The sequence below is a fragment of the Canis aureus genome, chromosome 2 (assembly GCF_053574225.1).
Source record: "Canis aureus isolate CA01 chromosome 2, VMU_Caureus_v.1.0, whole genome shotgun sequence".
NCBI lineage: Eukaryota > Metazoa > Chordata > Mammalia > Carnivora > Canidae > Canis > Canis aureus.
Genome location: NC_135612.1, coordinates 73473036 through 73499639, shown reverse-complemented (window position 1 = coordinate 73499639; position 26604 = coordinate 73473036). Strand labels below are relative to the sequence as shown.

Below are 26604 nucleotides of genomic sequence, written 5' to 3'. Positions count from 1 at the left end.
CGAGTCCCGCATCTGGCTCCCAGCATGAAGCCTGCTTCTCCCTCCTCCTGTGTCTGGTCTCTCTCTCTTTCTATGTCTATCATAAATAAATAAATATATCTTAAAAAAAAAAAAAGTACTGAAAGAGAAAAAAGAAAAGAAAAAAGCCTATCAACCTAGAACTTTTTTGTTTTTTTTTAAGATTTTATTTATTTATTCATGAGAGACACACAGAGAGAGGCAGAGACATAGGCAGAGGGAGAAGCAGGCTCCATGCAGGGAGCTCGATGCGAGCCAGACTCAATCTCAGGATCCTGGGATCACGACCTGAGCCAAAGGCAGACAGACAGACGCTCAGCTAAGCCACGCAGGTGCCCCTCAATCTAGAACTTTTACCATGAAAACAACCTTCAAAAATGAAAGTGGAATAAAGACATTTTTAGACACATAAAACTGAAGAATTCTATTGGCCCCAAACCTGAACTATAAAAATGTTTTGTTTTTTAATATTGTATTTATTTATTTTACAGAGAGACAGAGAGAAAGAGAGCACACGCACAAGCAGGGGGAGTAGAGAAGGGAGAGGGAGAAGCAGGCTCTCTGCTGACCTGAGCCAAAGGTAGTCACTTAACCAACCATGCCACCCAGGTGCCCCTGAACTATAGAAATATTAAAGGAAGTCCTTCAGACTGAAGAAAAAGACCATCACATAAAAACCTGCATTGACACAAAAAAATGAAGAACACCAAATATAAATCAGTGAGTTCCTCTTTCAAAAGGCAAATCTTTTTCTTATATTTATTTATTTATTTATTTGTTTGTTTGTTTGTTTGTTTGTTTATTTTTGCAGGTCTTTTTCTCTTGCAAATTTTTTTTTAAAGATTTATTTACTTATTTGAGAGAGCACGGGCACGATCGCGCATGAGCAGGGGAGGGGCAGAGGGAGAGGGAAAATCTTCAATAAGACTCCCTTGGGAGCAGGGAGCATAATGCAGAGCTAAACCCCAGGACCCCGAGATCATGACCTGAGCCAAAATCAAGAGCTGGCTGCTGAGTAACCCAGGTGCCCCCAAAAGGCAAGCCTTTTATTTACATATAGCTTGTTGTGAATTAATTAGATAAGTAAGTCAATAATAAACTTAGATCTTTAGATTCAGGAAATAAAAATATTAACAGATCAAAGAAAGGTGTGTGCATATACAAGTAATTGTGAGAAGAAAGAAGTATAACGTCTGAATGCAAGTAGACTTAATGGACAGTTAAGGTCTACTACTGGGGCAGCATGATGACAATTTTAACAGTTTTAAAATTTTGTTGGTGATTCTAATTTTAAAAGAAATTCTCTTCTCTATATTTATATGTCTTTAAAATGCTGTTCTTCCATGAAGATATGGAATCTATCTAACCCAATCTCCAAATCTATCTAACCCAATCTCCAAATCTGGGCTTGATTATGTGCCTTCCCTGGCCAATTAAATGTAAATAAACATAAAGTGAGTAGAGGTTTAAAAAGTGCTTGTGAGAGAAAGCATGCTTTTTCTTGCTACTGTTGAAACTCAGTGAGCATTTGAGAAGGCCTGGGTTAGCCAGCTGGATGATGACAGTGTGAGAGAGAGACACACACACACATGACCTTACTTGTCCTATTACTTCAGCCAATTGCCAGATGTCCTGCCAACTGACTGCATATACAGGAGTGAGTCCAGCCCAGACAAAAAGAACTGCTAAACAGAATCAGGAGTTAAATAAAATGGGGTCTATTTTAAGCTAACAATTTTGGGGTTGTTTTGTCATGCAGCAAAAGCTAACTAATACAAAAGGTAAAGTTTATATATTTTATCATTTTTTATAGGCTTCTAATAAGTTGTCAAAGGAAGCTTTTTTTTCATGTAGTCTCTTTATAAGCTTCTATTTCTATACCAATTCAGTCTAGTTCTTTCCTGTTTATTCCAGGTTAAATTCTATTCCTACCATTCTAAGGAAACAGAAAACATGACAGCATAGAATTCGTAAAAAGTCCATAGAAAACTCTAAACGTGTGCTGCCCAAAATGGAAGCCATTAGTCAATAGTAATTTGGCCATCAAACACCTGTAGTATGGATAGAGCCACAAGTTGAAATACTAATGCTTTTGGGGGTGCCTGTGTGGCTCAGCTGATTCAGCACTGGACTCTTGATTTTGGCTCAGGTCATGATCTCAGGGCCTTGAGACTGAGCCTCATGAAAGGCTCCATGCTGAGTGGGGAGGCTGTTTGAGATTTCTCTCTCCCTCTGCCCCTCCCACTGCACCTACATTCATGCTCATGCTCTCTCTCTCTAAAATAAATAAATCTTAAAAAAATATATATAATAATAATAATAATAATAGTGCTTTTGGATATTGTGAGATAAAGTATTATCAAAATAAATTTCATTTGTTTCTTTTTAACTTTTCTTAATGTGGTTACTAGAAAATTTAAAATTAATGTAAGATATATTATGTTTGTATATAGTGCAATGCTACAGAACACATCTCATAATAATGCTTGGTTTAGTATACAAAAAACCAAACCACAACAAAACACTGAACTGAAATCAGAGTTTAGGCTCTTCTGTTCAGTGATTTGTCCTTGGACAAGCCACCATACTCCTTTTCCCTATGCATTAATTTCTCTATTTCTATAAAGAAAGAGCAATGCTCCAGGTTTTTTCTAACTTGAAAATGAGAAGTCAGTAAGCTTAACCACTGAGGTACTATGATTTACAGCACTCACTAATGGTACTTAAAATACTTAAAATTTCCACTTCATAATTTAGTATTTCATTACATAATGTTTCACACCATTTTCTTTTTTAAGAGTCAACTAATATAATTGATATCTAACTTGAAACCATAGTATAAAGGCAGCTTTCAGACAACAGATTTGCTTATTTTCCTTTTCATGTCAAGTCTAAGGAAAACATTTCATTATAAATCTAAAAGATCTTAGTTATAGTACATGATGCTTCACTATGCACAGCAAGAAAAAGAGACAAACAGAAATGCTTAAAAAATAACTTACTTGATCACTGAGAAGAGAGTCCTAAAAAGCTGAATAAAAATTTCATTGCAATCTTCCAATTCGAAGCAGATGTTATAGGATTTAACCCAAGCTAAGTTCTTAAATAAATAAATAAATAAATAAATAGATTATTTATACTTGCACAGAATAGTTACACAAAAGCAAACTCATTACTATAATTTAATTTTTAGAATTACAAATTTATATTAAAGCTTATAAAGGTCCAACTATATAAAGCTGTTAAAGTTGTCATATACTCGGACCTTTAAAAAGACATACATGTGTTGCATTAACCTACTCTAATGAAAAAATATTAAACTGTTAAGAGATTAGTAGACATATATACATACTAAATATAAGGACTGGTGAAAATTAATTCAACTTAAACCCTCTTCACATTAGAAAAGAATAAAAACAAAAAGATGAAAACAGACGTTCAAATAACATAACAGATTTTCCAGTGGAATGTATTTTATCTTAAAAGATATTTTATTAAGTGGGATTTGTATAGAACAAAAAATTCATCTTACATTATAAAGTTTCTGTAAGGAATTTTCTATTACATGAGTAGTGTGATATTTATTAAATTTTTTTTTACCTCTAATAAATAAAAGTATCTATTAAACTGTGGACTCTTTGTATCCTCCAAACCTTTTAATTGTCTGGTAATAAACAAAAATATGTCCTGTTAAAAAAAATGATAAAATTAATTTAGATACAAATACTTATCATTCACAATATACTAATAATAGTCTCTCTATATATATTCTCCATTACATACTACAATAAAAGAAAATTCTCCTTAGCCAAATGACTGGGGATTGGCTTAGTCTGTTATTCCAAATAATGAGAATAGAGCAAATTATATAAAATTATATCTTTCAGAAATGATAATAAAAATTATTACTGCCATAAATCTTTAGGCTTTCTCATTCTCAAAAAACCGTAAGTTCTACATCTTGTTGTCCTTTCTTCTATTACAGAACTTCCACTTTACTATCTTCACCTTGCAGCATGGTAAACAATTATCTTCATTTTAAGGACCTGGACAAGAGTTTTCCATTACTACTTCCTACATGAAAATAGTAATTTTCAGTATGTAGTTTGAATTTGATGTGTGGTTATAAATTTGTGTGGAACAAAAACAATAACAGACTAGTTGAAGAGTCATACTTTTCATGACAATAGTGTGCCATTTCTTAATAAGCTTTCTTTAGAAGTTTTAACCCAAAATAGAATCAATATGTAAAAAAATGACTTTAGGACAACTGAAAAGAAAGAAGTTCAAAATATTAAAATTTATCAAGAAGAAAATTATTCAGAATATGAAGTCAGCTCAAGAGATCAATTCAAAAGAGTTCCTTGAACATTTCAAACAAAGGCAGAAACCTCCAAGATAAGCATAATTCTGCATGTAGTGTGCAAGGGGAAATAATCATTTGAATATATAAATTCCGTTACACTATTGTTTTAAAATAAAAGTGTCACTAAATCCACTTCTATCTCTTCAATTCAGCCATCTAGGCTTTGTGATGGGTTATCATGAGGGTTACCTATGAGCAGACAGGGACTAGTTTTGATCTATACCTTTCAATGCCTCAATAAAAATACCAGTCATTTTTGTAGATATGTAATAAATTTTAACTGAATGAATAATTCATTTTTATGAATAATAATAAAAAGCTATGTTACTAAAGGTAAGCTGAACTATAAAAGTAAACTAATTCTATAAAGATTATATTTACCTTAAGTTTATCATGGGAAGTATATGGAGCTTCTGGGGCATAGATTCGAAAAATGTCGGCCAAACAACATGCTACAAGGAGACGCACATCTTTATTGGGATTCCTGAGGAAAAATTCAGATGCAAGATGCAAGGCTAGTGGGAGATACTGCTGTTTTTCATCTTCTGAGTCCTGATCCATATCCATAAAAGTTTTTACTACCATCTGTAAAAATATATATATAAAAAAAACATACTCAACTCCTGATACTTAGAAATTAGTAGTAGACATATGTTTTTAAAAACTCATGTCCATTAAAACACAAACTAGTAATCAGTTACTATCAAAGGATTCACAATCAGTTTGTGTAAATCTTCAATTAAGACTCTAATCATTTTACATCTAGTCCAGGTAAAAAATTCTTAGCCTCATACATACAATCAAATTCATCTGATATTTGCAACATCATCATCAATTATGTTTCTTTTATATTTTATTATCAAAGCTGCCTTGATTTCACACTTTAATAGGTTTTGCATTTCACAGAAAAACATGTTCAAGCATTTTTATGTAGTTTAGGATTAAAAGCTGTAATTATAAAATAACCTGTTACTTACAACTACAAAATTAACAAGTGTACATTTTAGAATCACTATAAAACAAAAAGGTCCATGCTCGTGAACTGCAAGAATGTTGTTAAAATGTACATACTACCCCAAGCAATCTACAGATTCAATGCAATTCCCATCAAAATACCAATAGTATTTTTTCACAGAACTACAACAAAGAATCCTAAAATTTGTAATGAACCACGAAGTACCCAAACTGGCAGAGCACTTCTGAGAAAGAACAACAAAGCTCGAAGTATCACGTCCCAGATTTCAAGGTATACTACAAACTAAGGTAATTAAAACAATATGATTACTAGGGGATGGGGAAAATGAGTGAAGGGGAGTTGGAAGTACAGGCTTCCACTTATGGAATGAATAAGTCATGGGGATGAAAGGGAATACAGTACAGGGAATATAGTCAGCGGTATGGTAACAGATGGTAGCCACACTTGTGGTGAGGACAACATAATGCATACAGCTGTGGAATCACTATGTTGTACACATGAAACTAATATAACATTGTGTGTCAACTATACCTCAATAAAAAGAAAAAAGAATTTAAAAAAAACCCAGTATAGTACAGGCACAAAACAGCCCAAAAATAAACCTGTGCGTCTATGGTCCATTAATCCACCACAAAGGAGGCAAGAATATATATTGGGGAAATGACAGTCTCTTCAATAAATAGTTCTGGGAAAACTGGACAGCTACATGCAGAAGAGTGAAACTGAACTACTTTCTTATACCATATACAAAAATAACATGGATTAAAGACCTAAATGTAATACTGAAAACCATAAAATTCCTAAAGGAAAACTATAAGCAGTAATCTCTTAAACATCGACCTTAAGCAGTATTTTTCTGGATCTGTCTCCACAGGCAAGGAAACAAAAGCAAAAATAAACTGAGACTACATCAAACTAAAAGGCTTTTTACACAGCAAAAGAAACCATCAATAAAACAAAAAGGCAACCTACTAAATAGAAGATATTTACAAATGATATATCTGGTAAGGGGTTAATATCCAAAATATATAAAGAACCCATGAACTCAACACCAAATAAACCCAAATAATCCAATTTTTTAAAGTGAACAGAGGACCTAAATAGACATTTTTCCAAAGAAGATATACAGATTGCCAAAAGACACATGAAAAGGTGCTCAACTAATCACTAATCATCAGGAAAATGCAAATGCATAAAATGTTTAAAAAGGGGGTGGGGGGCAGCCCTGGTGGCTCAGCAGGTTTAGCGCTGCCTCCAGCCCAGGGCATGATCCCGGAGACCAAGGATCCAGTCCCACATCGGGCTCCCTGCATGGAGCCTGCTTCTCCCTCTGCCTGTGTCTCTGCCTCTCTCTCTCTCTCTCTCTCTCTCTCTCTCTCTCTCTCTGTGTCTCTATAAATAAATAAAATCTTAAAAAAAAAAAAAAGAAAGAAAATGCAAAGAACAATGCAGTATTATCTCATACCAGTCAGAATGGCTAGTATCAAAATGGCAAGAAACAAGTGTTGGAGAGAATGTGGAGAAAAGGAATCCTCGTGCATTGTTGGTGGGAATGTAAATAGGTACAACCACTGTGGAAAACAGTGCTGAGGTTCCTCAAGAAATTAAAAATAGAAATAACATATGCCCCAGTAATTCCACTTCTGGGAATTTACCTGAAGAAAATAAAAACACTAATTAGAAAAGATATAGGCACCCCTATGTTTACTGCAGCATTATTTATAATAGCCAAGATATGGAAGCAACCTTAATGTCTACAATAGATAAGTGAATTAAAGTGATATACAAACATACATGCACACTCAAACACTAGAATATTAATCAACCATAAAAAATGAAATCTTGCCATTCATGGGAGCATGGGTGATCCTACAGGATATTATGCAAGGTAAAAGAAATCAAAAAAAAAAAAAAAGAAATCACACAGAAGACAATCTTATATGTATTGAATTTTGTCATTTTTTTCTGTGCCTGCTGAGGTGATCATATTTTCTTCCTAATTCTGTAAATAGAGTAAATCTCACAGACTGGTCTTCTAATTTTAATCCAAGTTTCTATTCCTAAAACTAATTCTAGTTCTAAGTTTCCATTTTAAAATAATGCCAACTAGGTCATAACACTTGTGCATTGCTAGATTTTTTTTTAAAGATTTTAAAGATTTTATTTATTTATTCATAGAGTCACACAGAGAGAGGCAGAGACACAGGCAGAGGGAGAAGCAGGCTCCATGCAGAGAGCCTAACGTGGGACTCGATCCAGGGTCTCCAGGATTACATCCTGGGCTGCAGGCGGCGCTAAACCGCTGAGCCACCGGGGCTGCCCATCATTGCTAGATTTGATTTGCTATTATATTGCTTCAATTTTTACATTTACATTCATGAAAGAAATTGGCTTATAACTTTAAGACAACTTTGTCCACGGTTTTTTTTTTTTAATATTTAAAAATTTATTTTATTTTAGAGAGTGTATGTGACAAGGGGGACAGGGAAAAGGAAAAGAATCTCAAGCAGAGTGCACTGAGTTTGGAGCCCAACACAGGGCTCAATTCCATGACCCCAAGATCATGACCTGAGCCAAAACCAAGAGCTGGACACTTAATCAACTGAGCCATCCAAAACACCCCCAACCTTGTCCATTTTAGAAATGAAGTTATACTGACTTAAATTAATAAGTGATCCCTTTCCTTCTATTATACAGAAAGTTTATAGTAATACTGGTTTTATCTTTCTTCCTTAGTGAAGCTCAATTGATCAAAGAAGGAATCATAATGGAATTTAGAAAATATTCTGAACTGAATGACAATGAAAATATAAACTATCAATACTTGTGGGACGCAGACGAAGTTGTACTTATAGGAAATTTATAACATTAAATGTATACATTACAATAGAAGAATGAAAATTCAATGATTTATATTTCCATCCCAAGCAGTGAGAAAAATAGCAAATTAAATAAAAAGGAGGTAAAATGAAAGGGGGAAAAATTAAAACAGATATCAATGAACTGGAAAACAAACATACAAAAGAAAAAAACCAAACAATGACAAATGCTGACTGTTGAAAAGACTAAAAGAATTGACATGCTTCTATAAGAATTAATCAAGGAGAGAAAGAAGGCACAAATTATCATTGTCAGGAATTAAAAAGAGGACATATTATCCATCCTAATAATACATGGGGGGAGGAAGGGGCTGGCACTGAAAAATACTATCTGAATAATCCTATTTCTATGGAAAGAAACTGAATCTGAAATTTAAAACCTTCCCACAAAAAAAAAATATCCAATGTTAGATGGCTTCACTGGTGAAAAGTCCCAATCAAGACAACTATGTATAGATAGGCATACGACTATCTTACTCTGCTCAGAATACCAAGCTTCTCCTGACATTCTGTTGTTAGCTTTGTATCTTGGTTTCATTATGCAGTCAGTAACTAGTCAGTGACAGTCTATTTACTGTTAAGTACAAACATCTCTGTGAGATGTTAAGCCTTATTTCTTGCTTATCTATTAACATTTTGGTAGAAATTGTTATCTAGTTGGAATTAATAATATAATACATTAATATACATTATTATAATACATTAATAATATAAACACCGGGATCCCTGGGTGGCGCAGTGGTTTGGCGCCTGCCTTTGGCCCAGGGCGCGATCCTGGAGACCCGGGATCGAGTCCCACATCGGGCTCCCGGTGCATGGAGCCTGCTTCTCCCTCCGCCTGTGTCTCTGCCTCTCTCTCTCTCTCTATCATAAATAAATAAAAATTAAAAAAAATATATAAACACCTAAAGTTTAGGGATTCTGAAAAAAATAAAGAACACCAAATGTGAGTTGTGAAAGGATCAAAGAAAATCTTAACATTAACTTAAAGTAGGACTAGCCAGGTCACCTGAAATTATCTGATTAGGCTCCCTTTCACAGAAGTCATCTAATCTCAACCAACAAAACAATCAAAACTTTTATTTATGGATGAGTAAACTAAGGAACAGTTTAAAACCTCATGCAAGCTGACAAAAGCCAAAGGAGAGAACATGCAAACCACAGATATTTTGAAGGCCACTGAAGTGTTTGAGCAACAGCATAATATGGTTAGATTTGCATTCTATGAAAATATCTTTTTAGTTACGAGGTAGCCAGAAAATGAATGTCCCACTCAAGGTTGATGAATCCATCAAAGCTAACTCAGCCAAACCCTGAAGTCACTAGTGACATGTTACAGAGTATTTTGAAGCAATCTGAGCATGTTCAGTGAGAGGCAAGAAAGATTAAGAAGGGTAAACTATACTCCTAAATGTCATAACTAAGGCCCTTAAATTTTATAGGAAAATTATACAGGACATGGAGTCATCAAAAATATTTCTCAGTAGTAAAGTCTATGTATTTGCCATCTATTGCTATGTGACAAAATACCCCCACACTCTGTACCTTAAAACAATAAATATTTCTTTGTCACAGTTTATGTGGAAGCTGAATCAGAGAGTAACTTAGCTAGATGGTTTTGTTTGAATTCTCTAATGAAACTCTAGTCAAAGTTATAATCATCTGAAGGTCTGATGAGCCTACCAGATATGCTATGAAGGTAGTAGCTCATTCCATGATTGTAAGACGGCACTGGATTTTGGGAAATGACATCAATTCCTCTCTTTGGGGGCTCTCTCCATGGACAGCTGTTTGAGTGTCCTCATGGAATGGCAGCTGGCTTTCTCCCAGTGAGTGATCCAGAGTCATTAATAACAATCTTTTATGACCTAACCTCAAAAAACATACACTGTCACTTCTACAATAGCCTAATTAATTACTCAGGACAGCCCTTTTGGTTAGAATATAAGGGAATGAGGATCATTCAGGGCCATGTTGGAGGCTAACTACCATATTATGTCTCCTCATATTTACATCTTGTTTAGTACTCTCTCAAAAAGACACCGGGTTTGGTCATGTGGCTTATTTTGACCAGTGGGACATTAGAAAGAGTAACGCAAGGAGAGGCCTGATAACTACATGCATATAGATGCTGGAATGCTCCCTACTGGAACCCAGCTACCACAGTGTTAGGAAGACTGGACTATCCAAGAAAGAAGAGACCATACACAGAATCCTAGAAAATGAGACAACACACAGAGGCAGACTGTATAGAGAACTCAGAGTCCTAGTTGAGCTCCCAGCTAAATTTAGCTTGTAAGAGTAACCCAGGCTGACACCATATGGAGCAGTCATATCACAGAACTGTGAGAAATAATAAATAATTTTAACCCACTAGATTCTGTTTTACTATATAGCCAACAATGAACTGAAACCACATCCATTCTGCAGTTTCTAAAACATGCCTTTCTGTACTGCAGAGGCAGGAAAGCTGAAAATTATATATCCTGAGCCACCTTACAATAAAGGTTATACTTGTAATTTGGTTTAGCTAATCAGAAGCACTTATTCATGATTTGGAAAATGGAAATGTGGTAAAGGTTGTGTTGCTATTCTTTCTGCCCTCTTTTTGGCTGGCAGCTATGGAATGAAGGCATTTTGTGGTATGTGGTAGCAGGAGCATTAACCTTTGTGAAGACTTACAGGAAGGATATACCCATTTTGTGCTGGTATTGATCTATTAGATGTGTGAGGTTCTGGAGTAATTATTATGGCAATGGTTTACTCATGACAATACTTCCAAGAGATAGGTACTATTATCATCCTTTCCTTATGGATAAGGAAAGTTGTGCACATCTAGGTCCTGGGTCACATAGTCTCAGAACAAGATCAATACCAGCACAGAAGGGAAGGAAGAAAGTAAAAGAAAATATTAGAATGCACCACATATGATAAGGGTATAAATATAGTTGAAATTTGGTTTCACATACATGACTGACCTGGGGAGCACAGTATGAAGTATGTTTCTCAGCATGGGTTGTGGTTCTGGAGATGGATGGTGCTGATAGTTGCACAACAACGTGAATGAACTTAATACCACTCAACTGTATGCTTAAAAATGGTTAAAATTTTTAACATAAAATACATCTATGTTATGTATATTTTACCATAATTTAAAAAATCAATACAAATGACTTCTAAAACTGGGGAGAGATTTTTCTTAGCTACACGTTAAGTAATGTTACAACCAAGTGAAATAAACACAAATATATCAAAACATGTTAAAAAATAAAGTTCAGGATGAAGTAATAATAGTGCAATAAAAAATAAAATTTAGGGATCCCTGGGTGGCGCAGCGGTTTGGCGCCTGCCTTTGGCCCAGGGCGCGATCCTGAAGACCCAGGATCGAATCCCACGTCGGGCTCCCGGTGCATGGAGCCTGCTTCTCCCTCTGCCTGTGTCTCTTCCTCTCTCTCTCTGTGTGACTATCATAAATAAATAAAAATTAAAAAAAAAAATTTAAAAATCTGATCCTTTGGAACCAGCTAGTTTTTTAAAACTTTCTGAAAGGAACGCTATCACATTACACAGAGAGTCATAAAATATAGAAAAGTATAGCATGCATGACCTAACCTGGCAAAAACACAGAAGAGGAGGACTATTACTGTCCCCAGGAGCCCAAACACAAGCATCAAAAATGGAATCTTAAAGAACTATTCAGTGTTTTTGTTACAAATGGCTTTGCATTTATATAGGACACTAGAGTAGGCAGAGAGGAAAAGAGTAAAAGTGGAAAAAGTTAACATCTGAAGAACACAGGAGGCTCTTTTTACTATTCCTGCAGCTTTTCTAAGTCTGCAATTATATCAAACTAAAAAACTGAAATTAAATTCATTTGCCAAAGTATAAGACAAACATATATATATATTAATAGTTTCAATGAAAGTTTCACCAAACAAGACTTGTCTTAAAAGAAGTTTCTGGTTTTAATAGAATGTATTTATCACTTCATCATTAGCTTGATATAGAGATGTTACAGATATGAAAATAAAATGATACAAAATATTCTAATTCTACTTTCAAACCTTAAAAAAATAAATTACAGGTTTCTTTTACCTAAGTTTCGTCAGGAAAATAATTTTTGTCTGTTATCAGCTGTATCCTCGATGATGAGAACAGTGATTGGAACAAAGTACGTGGGGCATACACTTATTTTTTTTTAAAAAAACACTAAAATTTACAAAATGCCTCTTTAACATATACTCTGATTACATATATACAGGAGTGTTAACAATATATACATTATGATCCATGATATATATTCCTACCATTCTGGCTTAAAACTTACCCAGTTATAGATAATCAATCAGTAAGTTAACATCTGTTTCCCAGAAGTTTATTTAGAGTTTTAAAGTAAATATAATCCTAAACATGGGTCAATCTCAAGGGTCACAGCTGGAGGGGAGTGACATGGAAATAAGGACTGAGGAGAAATGGAGAGCCCATGCCCCAACTAAAGACAGAGCTGGCTTTAGCTAATTACCACCAGGTGACAATGCAGTAAAATATTGCAAATTCATCCGGGTGATCATGACACACAAAATTTTAAGAGAAATCATCTCATTTGAGAATTTGAGCAACTCCAGAAAGTTCAAACTATCACAAAGGAAAAGCAAAACATGTCTACATGCTCTATGTGGTCCTCAAATCAACAATCTACAAATTGTTGGAAATATTTTAAAGGAAAAATGTTCAGGGGCCTGGGTGGGTCAGTTAGTTAATTGACCCCTTGAGCCCTGCATTGGGCTCCATGCTCAGCAAGGGGTCTGCTTGAGATTCCTTCTCCCTCTCCCCCTCTCCCTAACTTGCATGCGTGCACAGTTTCTCTCTAAAATAAATAAATAAGGGATCCCTGGGTGGCTCAGCAGTTAAGCGCATGCCTTCAGCCCACAGGGTGTGATCCTGGAGTCCCAGGATCGAGTCCCACATCAGGCTCCCTGCATGGAGCCTGCTTCTCTCTCTGCCTGTGTCTCTGCCTCTCTCTCTGTGTCTCTCATGAATAAATAAAAAATTTATAAATAAATAAATAAATAAATAAATCTTTAAAAATGTATTTATGACATTCAGTAGAAAGGATTCCTTAAGACACAAAAAGCACTACCAATAAAAAACTGATTCTTTTGGGACACCTGTGTGGCTCAGCGGTTGTACATCTGCGTTCACTTCGGGGCATGATTCCGGGATTTGGGATAGAGTGCCACATGGAGCTCCTTATGGGGAGCCTGCCCTTCCCTCTGCCTATGTCTCTGCCTCTCTCTCTCCCTCTCATAAATGACTCTCTCTCTCATGAATGAATAAAATCTTTAAAATAAAAAAAACCACACTGATTCTTTCTATAAAACTAAAATTAATGCATTATTTATTGAAAGTCATCACTAAAAAGTTTTTAAAAGATATGCTACCAAATGGAAGCAGGTATTTGTGAAAGGCATAACAAAGAACCAGTCTAGTACATTAAAGAATTCCTAGAATTCAGTAAGAAAAAGAAAACCCAAAGGTAAAATGGACAAATGACTTGCTAGACTAAGCACTTCTTGAAAGAAACCCAAATAGTCAATGTAATGATGGACTAAATCCCATTCATGGCCAAGAAAATGTCAAGTAAAATGACAGTAAGAGAACTGACATTTTAGGGACACCTGGGCGGCTGAGTTGTTGAAGCATCTGACTCTTGATCTCAGCTTAGGTCTTAATCTCGGGGTGGTGGACCAGCCTAATCAGAGTATAGCCAGGCTACTTTTAAAGAGAAAGAGAGAGGGATCCCTGGGTGGCGCAGCGGTTTGGCGCCTGCCTTTGGTCCAGGGCGCGATCCTGGAGACCCAGGATCGAATCCCACGTCGGGCTCCCGGTGCATGGAGCCTGCTTCTCCCTCTGCCTGTGTCTCTTCCTCTCTCTCTCTCTCTCTCTGTGTGACTATCATAAATAAATAAAAAAAAAATTAAAAAAAAAAAAAAGAGAGAAAGAGAGAGACCTAACTAACATTTTAATAATACCAAGTTCTCTGATCTGAGAATATAGATTTCTCCAATAATTTAGGTTTTTAAATCTTCTCTTCCAGCATTATTTTGTAGTTTTTAGTACACAAGTCTTGCATGTTTTGTTACTCCAAGTATTTTATCTTTTCAGATGCTACTATAAATTTAAAAAATTTTTCATTTTTCCAACTGTTGGTTCCTAATACATAAACAATTTTTTTTATATTGGGCTTATATCCTATCATACTGCTACACAGCTCTACTGGTTCTGGTGGCTTGTTTCTGCATTTCTTAGGGATTTCCTATAAACACAGTAATATCACTCACAAGAACAGTTTTTATTTTGTCTCTTCTAATCTGTATGCCTTTCCTTTCCTTACTGCACCAGCAAAACCACCAGAGGGGTGGCTGGGTGGTTCAGTTTGTTAAGCATTGGACACTTAGCTCAGGTTTCTATCTTGATCTCCAGATTGAGTTCAAGCCCCATGTGGGGCTCCACACTGGGCATGGAGCCTACTTTAATAAAAAAACAAAACAGGAGCACCTGGGTGGCTCAGCTGGTTAAGCATTTGCCTTTAGATCATGATCCCAGGGTCCTGGGACTGAGCCCTGCTGAATAGGGAATCTGTTTCTCCCTCTCCCTCAGCCCCCTATTCATGTTCTCTCTCTCTCTCTCTCTCTCTCAAATAAATAAAAAAATAAATATCTTTTTTTTATAAATAAATAAATATCTTAAAGACAAAATAAGAAAAACAAAACCAACACCCATCAGAATATTGAAAAAAATGCTAAGAGTAGACATTTTTGCCTCTTTCCAGAGCTAAGAAAGCACTTGGCCTTTCATCATAAAGTATTATATTAACTGGTGTTTTCTGTAGATGCCTTTTATCAACTTGAAAAAGCTATCTTTTATTCCTAAAGTGCTGTTAGTTTTTATGATAAATGTGTTGGATTTTTTTGCTCAAATACTTTTTCTACAGTTACTGAAATAATAGCATGGGTTTTCCATTTTATAATGTTAATATGTTGAACTACATTAATACTCAAAGTTTAAGCCAAGTTTGCACTCCTGGAATAAGCCTGACATGGCAGTCATTAGATTGTTGTGTTATGTGTGGTTTTTTCTTGTTTTTTCCTTCTTTTGTTTTTTATTTGGCTGGCTGGATCTGCTCTAATACTTTGTTGTTCATTAAGGCTCTTCATCTGTCGTTTTCTTGTAAAGCATGTTTCGTTTTGATATTAAGTTAATATCAGCCTTATTAAGTCAGAAGTGTTTAATCTATTTTCTGAGTTTTTGTAGGGTTGGTATGATTTTTCCCTAAATGTTTAATAGAATTTGTCAATGAAGTCATCTGGGTCTTTATGGCAAATTTTAGCTGCAAATTCATTTTATAAAGCTATCAGGTTTTCTATTTCATCTTAAGTCAATTTTGGTAATTTGCATTTTCCAGAAACATATCCATTTTATTTAGGATATTGAATTTACTGGCATAAACCTGCTCATAATATGCCTTTATTTTCCTTTTAATGCCTATACTGTACCTTTTAAAATCTACACTGACACCTTGTCTTTTGTCACTGACTGCTATTTTTTGTCGTATTTTCTTTTTTTCCTTGATTGGTCTAATGTAGTGGTCCCAAGAAAAGAGGAATGAATTTGCCATTCACCTTCAGGGGACATCAGATGGTGTCTAGAGACACATTTTTTAGTTGTAACATAGGGAAAGGGAGTTCTATTGGCATGTAGTAGATAGAGGCCAAGGATGCTGACAGTTCCCCACAACAACCAATTACAGGATAAAAGAATCAATAGGGCCGTGGTTGAGGAACATGATCTAACAAGAGGTTTGGCAATTTTATTGCTCTTTTCAAAGAATCAACTTTTGGCATTACTGGTTCTCCCCACTATTTGTCTATTTTCTTTCTTTTTCTCAACGTTGAGCCTTGAACTCATGACCCTAAGGATCAAGACCTGGAGCTGAGATCAAGAGTTAGACACTTAACAGACTGAGCCAACCAGATGCCCCTGTTTGTCCATTTTCTATTTTCTTTTTTAAAAATTTATTTGCGAGAGTGAGTGCAAGAGAGAGAAGAGCAGGGGAAAGGGCAGAAGCAGACACCCCATTAACCAGAGAACCCAATGCAGGGTTTGACCCCAGGTCTCTGGGTTCATCACGTGATCCAAAGGCAGACACTCAACTGACTGAACCACCGAGGCACTCCTGTTTGTCCATTTTCTATCTGATTGATCTTCATTCTTTATTAAGTTCTTCTTTCTTCAGATGTAATCTGATGTTCTTTTCCAGGTTCTAGGATTAGAAGCATATCACTGATTTTTTTGTTTGTTTGTTTAAGATTTATTTATTTATTCATGAGAGACACACAGAGAGAGGTAGAGAGAGAAGCAGGCTCCCTACAGGAGCCTGATGCGGAACTCGATCCTCGAACTCCAGGATCACGCCCTGAGCCGAAGGCAGATGCTCAACTGCTGAGCCACCCATTTTAGACTGTTCTTTTTTTTTTTTTTTAATTTTATTTATTCATTCATGAGAGACACAGGGAGAGAGAGAGAGAGGCAGAGGGAGAAGCAGGCTCCATGCAGGAAGCCTGACTTGGGACTCGATCCCAGGACTCCAGGATCACACCCTGGGCTAAAGGCAGGTGCTAAACCACTGAGCCACCCAGGGATCCCCTAGACTGTTCTTATATAAGCATTTAAAAGCATATCAGAATAATCAGGATTATTATCAGGATAATCAGGATATGCTATCAGGATAGCATATCCTTTCTCAAAAATGACTGCTTTAGCTATATCCTAACAATTTTTCTTTAAAAGAAGAAAATTAAATTTAATAGTCTACCTACAGGAAATCTACAGACATGGAAATTCCCTATCATAACAAATCATGATATCATTTTCATTAAGTTCAAAATATTTTCCAGGGACACCTGGGTGGTTCAATTGGTTAAGCATTTGCTTTCACCTCATGTCAAGATCCTGGGGCCTGGGCATCAAGTCAGGATGGGCTTCCTGCCCAGCACAGACTCTGCCTGCCTCTACCCCTGCTAGTGCTCTTCCTCTCAATGACAGATAAATAAAATCTTGAGGGGAAAAAAAAGTTCAAAAGACTTTCCAATTTTCTTTGTGATTTCTTCTTTTATTCACATGTTACTTAGAAGTATACTGCTTAGGGGTGCCTGGGTAGCATAGTCTGTTAAGTGTCTGACTCTTGGTTTTGGCTTAAGTTATGACTCAGGGGTGTGAGATGGAGCCCCACATGGACTCCAAACTGATCATGGAGTCTGCCTGAGTTTCTCTCTCCCTCTGACCCTTGCCCCAGTGCTCTCGTGTTTTCTTCTCTCTCTCTCTCAAATTAATAAATCTATATAAAAAAAGGAAGTATACTGCTTAAATTCCAAATATTTGGGTATTTTCTGGATTTTTCTTATTAATTTCTCATTTAACTATCTGTGTTATCCCTATGTATAATATGAATCAAATTGAATATACCGAAATTTCTTTAATGGTCTATCTTAGTGAATAATTCATATGCACTTAAAGAAAATGTATAGTTCTGCTGTCACTGAATGTGATGTTCTATAAATATCAATTAGGTCAAATTCATTGGTATGTTAACTCTTAGATAGCCCTATTAATTTCTGTCTACTTCTTCAATAAGTTATTGAAAAAGGAATGTTGATATTTCCATGTATAATTGTAGATTTAATTATTTTTTTTAAGTAATCTCTTACCCCTCAATGTAGGTTTTGAACTCATGACACCAAGGATCAAGAGTCACATGTTCTATGGACTGAGCCAACCAGGCACCCCTATTTCTCCTTTTCAGTTTCCATCAGTTCCTATTTCATAAATGTGGAAGCTGTTTTAGGTAAATATATATTTAGGACTGTTGTTTTCTTAGTGCAATGATCCCTTTATTAATAACATTATGAAATATTCTTCCTTATCCTTGGTGGTACTATTTCAAAGTTTACTTTGTTTCAAATATTGTCATTGTAAATTCCTTGTAATCTGCATTATCATGGTGTATCTTCTTCCAATCCTTTTTTTTTTTTTTTTCTTTTTTTAAAGATTTATTTATTTGAGGGATGCCTAGGTGGTTCAGTGGTTGAGCATCTGCCTTTGGCTCAGGTCATGATCCTGGAGTCCCACACCAGGCTCCTTGCTTCTCCTTCTGCCTATGTATCTGCCTCTCTGCGCCTCTCATGAATAAATAAAATATATTTTTTTTAATTATTTATTTGAGAGAGAGCATGCACACGAGTGAGTGCATGTGAGGAAAAGGGCAGAGGGAGAGAAGAGAAAGAATTCTTAAGCAGACTCCCCACTGAGTGTGGAGCCCAACATGGGGCTCAATTCCAGGACCCTGAGATCATGACCTGATCAAGAGTCAGCCACTCAACTGAGCCACTGAGGTATCCTACTTCTTCCAACACTTTAACCGTGGAAAACAAAAACAAAAACACCACAGGTATACTGAGGTATAATTTATAAACACTTCATGTTTTTTGGTGTCTGTTTCTATGAGTTTTGACAAATACACAGTTCTATGGCCATCACCACGATCAAGACATAGACTATTTTCCAACACCCTAAATAAAAAGTTCCTTTTTGTCCCTCAGAAGTCAATTCTTAACTTCTTCCTTAGCCCTTGACAATCCCTACTATTGCTGTCCCCATAGTTTTACCTTTTCCAGAATGTCATATAAATGGAATTACATGTATGTTGTTAAGACTCAGCTACCTTCCCTTTTTTTAAAAAATTATTTATTTATTCATGAGAGACACACACACAGAGAGGCAGAGACACAGGCAGAGGGAGAAGCAGGCTCCGTGCAGGGAGCCTGACGTGGGACTCGATCCCAGGTCTCCAGGATCACGCTCTGGACTGAAGGCGGCGCTAAACCGCTGGGCCACCCAAGCTGCCCCCAGCTATCTTCACTTTGCAAACTGCATCTGAGATCCATCCATGCTGTTGCATGTAGCAGTTAATTTGTTCCTTTTAAGCAAGAAGTATTCCATTAGAAATATAATTGAAATACACCATATACACAGAACATATTTTATAGGATTTCAATCATTTCAATTTTTTTGAGGCATGCTGGCCTAGTATTCAGACCGTTTTGACAATTATGAAAGGAGCCACTATAGGTATTTGTGTATAGGCTTTTTTGTAAATGCATTTATATTACATCTCTGCAGTAAAAACCTAAAAGTTAGATTGCTGGGTTACATACTAACTGCATAATCACTTTTATATTCATAACAAATCAACAAAACATTTTCCATGGTCACTGTATTATTTTCCATTCCTATGAGCATTGATGAGAGGGGCAATTGCTCAGCAATCTTGCTGAGTCAGCTTTAGTTTTCTGTTTATTCTTAGCTATACTAGTAGGGGTTTAGTAGTATCTCATCGTGGTTCTAATTTGTATTTTCTTTCCTTTTTTTTTTTTTTTAAGACTTCGGAGGAGGGAGTCAATCTCACAACCCTGAGACTATGATCTGAGCTGAAATCAAGAGTTTGATGCTTAACTGACTGTGCCATCCAGGTGCCCCTTAATTTGTATTTTCTAATGAAATTAGACTAATGGAATTCAAAACTGAGCATCTTTATTTGCTGTTTAGACATTTACTTGGTGAAGTCTCTTGTCAAATCTTTTATTTCTTTTTTTTTAAGATTTTATTTTATTTATTCATGAGAGACACGGAGAGAGAGGCAGAGACATAGGCAGAGGGAGAAGCAGGCTCCATGCAGGGAGCCTGACGTGGGACTCGATCCCGGGTTTCCAGGATCACACCTCGGGCTAAAGGCGGCGCTAAACTGCTAAGCCACTGGGGCTGCCCTATTCTTTTTTTTTCTATTACCTAAGTTTTGAGAGTTCTTTATATATTCTGGATACCAATTCTTTTTTTTTTTTTTTTTTAAGATTTTGTTTACTTATTCATGAGAGACACAGAAAAAGAGAGAGGCAGAGACATAGGCAGAGGGAGAAGCAGGCTCCACACAGGGAGACGGATGTGGGACTTGATCCCCAGACTCCAGGATCATGCCCTGACCTGAAGGCAGACGCTCAACCACTGAACCACCCAGGCGTTCCTGGATACCAATTCTTTATGTATTTTGCAAATATTTTCTTTCAATGTTTGGCTCACCATTTTAAGTTTCTCAACAATATAGAATGCTTTAATTTAAGGACGATTTAACTGAGGAAGTCCAATTTATCAATTTTTTCTTTTATGGTTTGTGCTTTTTGTATCTGACCAAAGACATATTTGCCTAAACAAAGGTTACAAAGATTTCCTACTTAATTTTTTGTAGATGTTGATGTTCTATAGGTTTTTACATTTATGTCTATAATTTATTCTGAACTAATTTCTTTTTTTTTAATTTATTTAATTTATTTATGATAGTCACAGAGAGAGAGAGAGAGAGAGAGAGAGAGAGGCAGAGACACAGGCAGAGGGAGAAGCAGGCTCCATGCACCGGGATTCAATCCTGGGTCTCCAGGATCGCGCCCTGGGCCAAAGGCAGGCGCCAAACTGCTACGCCACCCAGGGATGCCTATTCTGAACTAATTTCTATATGTGTTCCAAGTTTTATGTAAAAGTATTCAGGCGTCATTTGCATGAAAGGCTATTCTTTCTCCATTAAAAGTAGGAAAAATATATGGACGCTTTACAAAAAAAAATTTATACAATGGTGGCAGGAATATAGAATGGTGCAACTACTTTGGAAAACAGTCATTTTTCATAAAGTTAAAGATACACTTAAAATCAAAGACAAAAACTCAACCCTAAGATTTGTATGGAACCTGAAAAGACCCCAAATAGCCAGAAGAATGTTGAAAAAGGAAACCAAAGCTGGTGGCATCACAATGCCTGACTTCAAGCTATATTACAAAGCTGTAATCACGAAGACAGCATGGTACGGGCACAAAAACAGACACGTAAATCAATGGAACAGGAATAGAGAACCCAGAAATGGACCCTCAACTCTATGGCCAACTAATCTTCAACAAAGCAGGAAAGTATTCAGGCGTCATTAACCAATGGAAAAACAGTCTCTTCAGTAAATGGTAATGGGAAATTGGACAGCCACATGCAGAAGAATGTAACTGGACATTCTCTTATACCATACACAAAGATAAATTCAAAATGGATCAAAGACCTAAATGTAAGACAGGAATCCATCAAAATCCTAGAGAAGAACAGAAGCAGCAACCTTTTTGAACTCGGCCCCAGTAACTTCTTGCAAGACACATATATAAAGGCAAGGGAAACATAAGCAATAATGAACTATTGGGACTTAAACAAGATGAAAGACTTCTGCACATTAAGTAAACAATCAAGAAAACTAAAAGGCAACCTAAAAAAATGGGAGAAGATATTTGCAAATGACATATCAGATAAAGAGCTAATATCAAAGATCTATAAAGAACTTATCAGGGACGCCTGGGTTGCCCAGTGGTTGGGTGTCTGCCTTCGGCCCAGGGTGAGATCCTGGAGACCCGGGATCGAGTCCCACATAGGGCTCCCTGCATGTAGCCTGCTTCTCCCTCTGCCTGTGTCTCTGCCTCTCTCTTTCTCTGTGTGTCTCTCATGAATGAATAAATAAAATCTTAGGGAAAAAAAAAAAAAAAGGAAGTACAATTCCTGTTTAAAAAGAACTTACCAAACTCAACACCCAAAAACAAACAACCCAGCCAAGAAATGTGCAGAAGATAGGAATAGACATTTCTCCAAAGAAGACATACACATGGCCAACAAGCACCAGAAAAAATGCTCCACATCACTTGTCATCAGGGAAATACAAATCAAAACCACAATGAGATACCACTTTATACCAGGCAGAATGGCTAAAATTAACAAGACAGGAAACAACAAATGGTGGGAATGCAAGCTGGTGCCGCCACTTTGGAAAACATTGTGGAGGTTCCTCGAGAAGTTGAAAATAGAGCCACCCTAGATCCAGCAATTGCACTACTGGGTATTTACCCCAAAGATATAGATGTAGTGAAATGAAGGGCACCTGCACCCCAATGTTTATAGCAGCAATGTCCACAATAGCCAAACTGTGGAAGGAGCCAAGATATCCTTATACAGATGAATGGATAAAGAATATACATTGTACATATACAATGGAATACTACTCAGCCACCAAAAAGGATGGATACCAACCATTTACATTGACATAGATGGAACTGGAGAGTACTATGCTGAATAAAATAAGTCAACTGGAGAAAGACAATTATCATATGATTTCACTCCTAAATGGAATATAAGAAATAGTGAAAGGGATCATAAGGGAAGGCAGGGAAACTGAGTGGGGAAAAATGAGAGAGGAAGACAAACCATGAGACTCTTGACTCTAGGAAACAAAGGGTTGTGGAAGTGGAGGTTGGTGGGGGGGATGGAGTAACTGGATAATGGGAATTAAGGAGGGCACATGATGTGCTGAGCAAATTATATGTTGGCAAATTCAATTTAAATTAAGAAATTAATAAAGTAAAATAAATTCCACCCTTAGGTACTTAATGAAAACAAAGTTCACACAAATACAATGTTCATAAAAGCTCTATTCAGAATGCCCCAAATTGTAAATAACCAACTATCTATTAACAGGTAAACGAATGAATCCATTGTGGTATACACAAAGGACTACTAACAACAATAAAAAGAACCTCATATAGGCAATACCATAAATAAATCTCAAAAATATGCTAAGACAAGATAGCCAGACACAAACAGGGAACAGAGTGGGATTTAAAAGAACTGGAGGAAACATTTGGGAGTGATGCCTATGTTATCTTGATTGTGATGATAGTTTCAAGGCTGTATATATATATTGATGTCAAAACTTGTCAAGCTTTCACCTTGAGAGCAATTCGCTGACACCAACTATGTGTACTACATTTCAGTTCAGTTCTGACAGTAACTACCTGGTATTAGCACAAATCCCACAAGTTAAAGGACAAAATCCTTCACAACACTGCCCCACTTCTGGTGCCACCTACAAGTCCTGGAGGCCACTTATATATCTTTGAAGTTCCTGCATACCTTCAGGTTCAATAATTTGCCTGAACACCTCACAGAATTCATCAAAAGCACAATGTTTATAATTACAGCTTTACTATAAAGGATGCAACTCAAGAACAGCCCAATGAAAAAGACTTTGGGGAGGAAAGAGAAAGACAAAGAGCTTCTATGCCCTCTTCTGGTGGAGTCCAACACACCAATGTGTTCACCAACCAGTAAGCTCCCCTGAGCTTTGGTATCCAGAGGTTTATTGGGGTTTTAGTATATGTGCTGCCGAAGCAAGCACTACTAGAGTTTTAATACAGGATTAAATTATTGTCATATGGGGCAGCCCCGGTGGCTCAGCGGTTTAGCGCCGCCTTCAGCCCAGAGTGTGGTCCTAGAGACCCTGGATCAAGTCCCAAGTCGGGATCCCTGCCCGGAGCCTGCTTCTCCCTCTGCCTGTCTCTCTCTCTCTCTCTCTCTGTCATGAATAAATAAATAAAAACCTTAAAAAAAAATTATTGTCATATGACTGAACTCAAACTCTAGCCTCCCATCTCTTCCAGGAGCTCAGGTGGCATAAAGTTCCATCTCTAACCATGCGCTTGGACTTTCAGTGACCCTATTAAATTAAGAGTTTAGGGGCAGGTCAAGAGTTGCTTAATTAGCATAACAAAGATATTCACTAGACTCAGGAAATTCCAACCATTTTTGAATCTCTGTGTTAACTGGTAACAAAGACTAAGATGTATTATTATATCATATTGTATACTTTATTGAATTTCTCAATTATGAGTCAATATAGCTGGTTTTTTAAAGTCATTGCCTTGGGGAAAGAGTAAAGTAAAAGATCTTTTAGCTTCCTCACTGGTAAAAATTAAATCAACATTTTAAAAGTCCAACAAAGAAAATGAGAGCTCTCATTCACTGTCAATTGGAATGTAAACTGGTACAACCACTTTGGTGTTTTCAGTGAAGTACAAGACATGCATACCCAATGACACAACAATTTCACCTATGTAGGTCTATGTGTATGCCCTAAAGCAGGTTGTACACATGTATACAACATATGCATACAAGTATATTAATAGCAAAATTATTTGTAAATGCCAAAAAAACTAGAAATCAAATGTCAACAGAAGACTGGATAAGTAGTACAACAGAGTACTATACAGCAATAAAAATAATTGAAAAACAAATATAAGTAATAACATGGACAGAGCTCAAACACAGTACTAAATAAGATGTATACCACAAGGAACTAGATGATGTGATTCCATTTACATAAAATTCAAAAACTAAAACTAGAAAAAAATCAAACTATATTTTTAGAGATGTGTACATAGACAATGACACTATAAGCAAACCAGAAGACCACACTGATATAGAGCTTATAAAGTTCCTGTGTATTGATATTCTATTTCCTTCCTTCTTGATTTTTTTTTAAAGTAGGCTCCAGGCCCAGTGTGGAGACCAATGCGGAACCTGAACTCACAACTCTAAGATCAAGACCTGAGGTAGTATCAAGAGTTGGACACTTAACTGAGTGAGCCAACTGAGTGCCCCAATATTCTACTTTATTTATAGGTTCACTTTATAGTTACTTATTAAACTACAGTCTGTGTATTTTTGTATGCTATATTTCATACATAAGAGATACACCATAACAAATGTATATACCTTCAGTAAAATAGTTAATAGCTATTTTTAATTACATAAATAGTTAATAACAAATTTTTAAGTGTTAGTCATTGTGATTTTAAAAATTATTTTTTTAGGAATGTATTTTGAAATAATGAAATGATGTAATACTTGAGGTTTGCTTCAGAATTTCATTATTCTATTTTGTCCATTTGTGGTTTTGATTGTCCCATAATGAAGAGTGACAAAGTTTAAAAAGTAATATTACATGTACCACAAGAATCTCAGATTTCCTTTGAAGTAACTAACCTTTTATTTTTTTTATTTTTTATTTTTTTAAAGATTTTATTTATCCATTCATGAGAGACACAGAGAGAGAGGCAGAGACATAAGCAGAGGGAGAAGCAGGCTCCACGCAGGGATCCTGATGTGGGACTTGATCCCGGGTCTCCAGAATCAGGCCCTGGGCCAAAGGCAGGCACTAAACTGCTGAGCCACCCAGGCTGCCCAGTAACTAACCTTTTAGATAATGTATAAGGACTTCAAAAATTTCAACCCCATTAAAAATGAGAGGAATACTAGGATAAGGAGAGAGAGAGAAAGAGGTATAGAGGGAGAAATGGAGACCCAGAGTTAACGGCAGTTTTAGGACTAAAAAAATAAAACCTGCACCTCAGGATTACTAATCTAATAATACTTTTCTGAAAACTATTTTAATTCTCATATGCCAGGGGTTTAAGTTTTCAACACCTTCTTTTCATTTATTATTCTCTGTCTTTTCTGCACTAGGACTTTTAAATTCTGAAAAGCAATAAATGTATTCATTTGTGCAGTACAGAATCTATAAAACTGTACTGATACACAGCACTCTATTTGTTGGATTATGAAACAGTTAGTTCACACAATCTCTACATGTACACCAATCTTTAACAAATCAATCTTTCAAGGATGAAAACATGTAAGCTTGGGAGTTAAAACTTAATGGTTCTTATATTAATATGGTGACTCACTAAGTATATACATGGACTGCTAGATGTGAATGAGTACTGAGTTGTTGGCCAGCATGTACTCCTGTCCACTTTCATATAATTATTTGTAACATAAATCCTTCTATCTAATGCACATTTGAGGTGAAACCTGAGAGAAGCAGGTGAGGCAGGGGCACAGTTAATGAATGCATAAACCATCAGAACTACAAAGATAGTCTATCTAATACACATTCTGATTTTGGAGTTAAACAGATTAGAGTAACTTTTGGGTCTAGTGCTCAAAGTTTAAGTGACATATTGACCAAATTTATCACATTATTATTATTATGTCTTTTCTCTGCACCTAGATTTTATATGTCTTTCAAGAAAACTTCAGTATTCTTAAGAGCCCTGACTGCTTATCTCAAAAGTGAGTTACCTTCATACTGAATAGTTTATAAAACTTACATTCCTTTTTACACCCTTCTTACACAATACCCTATTTTAGTCTAATTCTCAAAATCAAACTCAGTGATTCTAAGTTATTCTTAAAACATCTATTTTGTTACAATTTAAATAATGGTTCCCAATGACCAATATCTTCTGACATTTAAAACATAATTTACACTCTTACCTTACTTTTATGCATGTATATATGCATATACACGTGTGTATATATGTATATAACCATGTAAATTT

At 36.1% G+C, this 26604-nt stretch overlaps 1 protein-coding gene across 4 annotated transcripts in view; it reads right to left on the bottom strand.

The window, feature by feature from the left end:
* PDS5A (PDS5 cohesin associated factor A) overlaps positions 1-26604 on the bottom strand; it is a 152092-nt gene that overhangs the window by 90115 nt on the left and 35373 nt on the right. For all 4 annotated transcript variants that reach the window (XR_013368760.1, XR_013368764.1, XM_077879064.1 and 1 more), the window contains exons 3-5: positions 4766-4969; positions 3619-3705; positions 3021-3118 (exon numbers count right to left, since the gene is read on the bottom strand). Coding sequence is in view for 2 of the 4 variants with exons in the window: in XM_077879064.1 (XP_077735190.1) it covers positions 3021-3118; positions 3619-3705; positions 4766-4969 (389 nt within the window). In the remaining 2 variants the exon portion in view is untranslated. The remainder of the gene's footprint in view (positions 1-3020; positions 3119-3618; positions 3706-4765; positions 4970-26604) is intronic.